Source organism: Chionomys nivalis, chromosome X (assembly GCF_950005125.1).
Source record: "Chionomys nivalis chromosome X, mChiNiv1.1, whole genome shotgun sequence".
In the NCBI taxonomy this organism is placed as follows: domain Eukaryota; kingdom Metazoa; phylum Chordata; class Mammalia; order Rodentia; family Cricetidae; genus Chionomys; species Chionomys nivalis.
In genome coordinates, this window is record NC_080112.1 from 69,177,564 (window position 1) to 69,182,155 (window position 4,592).

A 4,592-nucleotide genomic window follows, 5' to 3' on the forward strand; every position below is an offset into this window, starting at 1 on the left:
CGTCTTTAATCCCATCACTCAGAGAGGCAAAAAGGCAGGCGGATCTCTGAGCTCAAAGCTACCCAGGTCTCTGTAGCTAGTTCTAGGCTAGATAGAGGTACATAGTAACAGTCTGTAAAGTCCAGGAAGTTAGTCTTGACTAAGCAGCTTGGAGTTATGGGGCCTGACAATGGAGGAGCTTGAAGAGAATAATCTTAGGTAGGACAGGTGACAGGCAAGGGGGCTGTGGCCTTAGGAGTGGGAACCTGGCGAGAATTTAAAAAAAAAAAAAAGGTCAATAATTTACTACTAATAGAAGAACTCTTGTGTTCCAAGGGAGAGAATCCCTGTAAAAACTGGAAAGGAGGGCAGAGGGGCATGGAGATTAAGCTGCTTTACTCTGCAGTCTAGCACCTCCCTCCCCTACTATCCAGAGACAGAGAGAACACATAGAAGCCAATCAGAACTTAGTATCAGTAGATGAGTAGGAGACCAGAGAGTGCAGCAAAGGCTGGAGTCTGACTCAGAAGACCCATAGGCCCTAAGGTGATTTCCTAGGAAAAGAGGCTGAAAATAGATTTCCCTTCTCATGAAAGCCCGCCCAGAAACTCTTAACTCTCAGGCTCGGGATTGAGTTCCCCCAGCTCCGTACACCCACCAGGTCCTCCAAGCTCGTTAGGTGCTGTGGCAAGAGGACTGAACAGGTGCAAAACCAAGTGCCCCACCCTGGCCTTGAAATCCTACAGCCCGATTCCGAACGAGCTGGTGACAGGTTTATCCTTCTAACTAGAGCTAGAGAAAGGGGAGAGACCAGTCAAGAGCCAGTTCTGGGCGTCTATTCCTGTCACCGCCCTATCCTTCGCACAAGCCTGCTCTGCCCATCAGTTCTAGAACTTGGAGCCATGGACTCAAGAGGTATTCTTCCCTCTCAGTCAGAGCTGTCCACTCTTTCTTTTATTAAACATATGGGAGCTACCAAATACATTCTCCACAGTCCCAGAGGTGGGTCTAATCTCATTCTTGTTCCCAAGGTTGATGTCAACCTGGACTCTGCCTCCGGAAGCTCTACAGGGTCGCCCCTCAAGGGCTGTACTCTACCTCACGACTGCTCAGCAGCTCAACAGCACCAAGCTTCTAGCTGCTGGTGGAGCTCTGCCAGGCAGGTTTGGAGGTCTTGTATACTATTTCAGCACCTTGGCAGGTAAGACCAGCTTGTCTTTGAGAGGGCGCCAGGAAGTGGGTGTGGATGCTACGTATGGCAAATATGTCATCTGTGATATGCTACCACCCCAGCTTCCTGATTCTGGCTTGCTCCATTATATACATCAGGCCAGTCTTGAGATCGCTCCACCCTTCACCCCTCTGGCTGAATTCTCTACTCTGGTTGGAGAAAGGCATGCTGCGGAAGGACCCGGGGAAGCAGAAAGGGCAAAGAGCACTGAGGAAGTCTTGCAGGTTCTAGAAATCAAATCAGGGGCCCCAGGAAAGGACAGAAAAGCAGAAAGAAGTAGAGACGGAGGAGTAACTGCCCCAAAGGTGGACTGAAGAGGACAGCCCCTCATCAGGTGTCACTAACAGGCTTCCTTCCCTCCGTCCTGCAGTTACGGCCATTCCTTTCATAGCCCGTGTCCAGGGTTATAATCTGTCTCCCCCATAGGTAGGGAAGATGACGTCCTGGTGGGTGTCTGCCCACCTGCTGCTTTCCTCATGCAGGGTCACCAATGCCAGGGAGGAGGCCATAGTCTGAGGCTGGGGCCCCGTACCTCTGCATAGCCGCTGGAGCTGGCGTCGATACTTGTCCCCGGTGAACAGATAGAGCACTGGATCCAGACAGCTATTAGCACTGGCCAGGGGCCGGGTCACTTTGTAGACCACGTTGACCGTGTTCAGCACCTGGCAGTCAGCTTTTAATAGCCTTGCCAGGTAGTAAACTGTGCGGGTGATGTGGAACGGTACAAAGCAGACAGCAAAGACTGTCAGCACGACAGCAATGGTGCGGAGCGTGCGGAGCCGAGACGATGACTGTCCGGCTCCCGGCAAAGGGCGATACAGTCGTCGGGCCATGAGTCCGTAGCAGACCAGGGTGACCAAGAAGGGCAAGCCAAAGAGCAGCACCATGATTGCCGAACTGAAGTGTACATAGTGGTCAAACTCCTCAGGCCGGGTCGTGTCATGGCACAGGATGGTGGTCCCACTGGGGCTGGTTGTCACAAAGAACAGGTTGGGCACGAGGCAGCCAGCTACCACCAGCCACACAGCTAGGCAGAGAAGGCTTGCAAATCGTGGGCGGCCCCAGCGGAGCGCCCTCAGTGGGTGACAGATGCCCAGGTAGCGGTGCACGCTGATGCAGGTGAGGAAAAGGACACTGCAGTAGAGGTTCCAATAGAAGAGAAAGCGGACAAACTTGCAGAAGGCAGTGCCAAAGGGCCAGTGGTTTCGGGCAGCATAGTAGTACACGAGGGTGGGCAGTGACAGCACATACAAGGTGTCTGACAATGCCAAATGGAACATGTAAGTGGCTGTTGCATCCCAGGGTCGAAGGCGGAAGAGGAACAGCCAGAGGGTTGGGGCATTGAGGGCTAGGCCCAGCACGAAGACAACCGCATAGCTCACAGGCAACAGGATGAACTTGAACTCCTCGTTAAAGGTACAGCGTCCATCTCCAGAACTTTGGCTGGGGCCTAAAGATGTAAATAGCAAGGATTCTGAACTGGTCATGGCCCCCTAGAGGTAGAAAGGACAGAAGTGAATGTCTGATTTCCCTAGTTTCCCAATCCTGACCAACCTGCAACAAAAGAAGAAAAGCATCAAGAAGAGCGAGGAGGATCAGATCCAAGTGCAATCCAGGCCGGCCTAGCCCTTTCCCAGCTCTTCCCCAGCTCCCTGAGCCCAGTCACTACCCTGCTGCCTTAGTCCAGCCTCTACCCAGTTCCCTAAGCCCAGCCCCTACCCAGTTCCCTTAGCCCAGCTCCTACCCAGATCCCTTAGCCCAGCCTCTACCCAGCTCCCTTAGCCCAGCCCCTACCCAGCTCCCTTAGCCCAGCCCCTACCCAGCTCCCTTAGCCCAGCCCCTATCCAGTTCCCTTAGCCCAGCCCCTACCCAGCTCCCTTAGCCCAGCCCCTACCCAGCTCCCTTAGCCCAGCCCCTACCCAGCTCCCTTAGCCCAGCTCCTACCCAACTCCCTTAGCCCAGCCCCTATCCAGTTCCCTTAGCCCAGCCCCTACCCAGCTCCCTTAGCCCAGCCTCTACCCAGCTCCCGTAGCCCAGCTCCTACCCAGCTCCCTTAGTCCAGCCCAGGGACTGATGGACATCAGGCAGTGCAGGGACTCGGACAGGCAGTCAGTGGTGTTCTGCAGCTTCCTCTCCTGCAGAGCCTGGCTAGCTGAAGAGGGTGGAGGCTGACCAGCAACATCTAAAGGGAAGATACCCAGGCTCAAAATATCATCTAACTCCCCATCAAAGCTCTGTCCTAGTGACTGGGGGACTCTCTCCCTCTCCTCTCACCCTGGTCCTAGTTCTCTGTACTCTTATTTCCCTCTGAAGCCACCCCACTTCACACCTGCTTCCAGCCCAGCGGCACTACCTCCACCACCCTAGCCTTAGCAAGACTCCTACCCAGTGCCCTTGAAGCTGAGCCCAGCTGACTCTGTCACCCTCCCTCTTGGCAGCCAGAGGGCATATTCTTGGGGGTGGGACTTGGGGTGGCGCTTATCCGTCCTCCTGTCCCATCCCAGCAGATTGTCAGAGCTCTTGGAGGTTATCTAGTCCAACCCACTCAGCATGCAGATTGGGAAACTGGGACCCAGTGAGATTACTATTTAACAGCTTCAAAATGATTGTGTACACAAGGAGACATCTACGTTTACAGATAAAGAGCCAGGCCACTGAAGATAATTAAATTACAGGAAGATCATATAAGTTTATGGGCATAGAGACATGGGAAATGAATTTTAACATGGACAACAGCAAGTCAACACACTGAAGGACTTTTGAAAATGTAAACTACTGATAACCATCTTTACTCTGCATGCATTTAATTACAGCAAATGTTTATCTAGTCCTTACTCCGTGCTAGGCACTGTTCTAAGGACTTTATACCTATTGGTGATTCTACAGGCTCTCTATCAAATAGGTTTCATTACTGCCTCGACTTTATTGATGAGAAAATTAAGATACAGATAGTTTGAGTGTTTTGATAATTCATGGTAATATCAAGATTTGCCAAACTCTAACATCCATAACTTGATGAGCATGATAAATTGATCCTCCATGCTACTGGATCAGACCTGGAAAAGGGTCAACAAACATTTCCCAAGAGCTTTCAGTTCTAGATCCTAGTAGCTCGCTACGAGTGAACCAAACAGATTAAAAATTGACAGCTTGGGGCTGGAGAGATGGCTCAGTGGTTAAGAGCACTGACTGCTCTTCCAGAGGACCCGGGTTCAACTCCCAGCATCCACATGACAGCTCACAGCTGTCTGTAACTCCTTTCCACCCAATACCCTCACACAGATGTACGTGAAGGCAAAACACCAATGCACACAAAATAAAAATTAAAAATCTGTCAGCTTAATAGGAGTTACATAATATTGGAGGTAATAATAAATCAATA

The 4,592-nt window shown here is 51.6% G+C and overlaps 1 protein-coding gene across 1 annotated transcript; it reads right to left on the bottom strand.

The window, feature by feature from the left end:
• Positions 1 to 1,614: 1,614 nt before the first annotated feature.
• P2ry4 (pyrimidinergic receptor P2Y4) lies at positions 1,615 to 3,368 on the bottom strand. The gene is made up of 2 exons (XM_057760571.1): positions 3,255 to 3,368; positions 1,615 to 2,703 (listed from the first exon to the last, which is right to left on the bottom strand). Exon 2 carries the CDS (start codon positions 2,695 to 2,697, stop codon positions 1,615 to 1,617), a length of 1,083 nt encoding a protein of 360 aa, XP_057616554.1. The 5' UTR covers positions 2,698 to 2,703; positions 3,255 to 3,368.
• Between the last annotated feature and the right edge of the window lie 1,224 nt (positions 3,369 to 4,592).

What these genes read in the sequence shown, in the direction of transcription:
- P2ry4 (XM_057760571.1), bottom strand. Translation starts at nt 2,697, where the DNA reads ATGACCAGTTCAGAATCCTTGCTATTTACATCTTTAGGCCCCAGCCAA.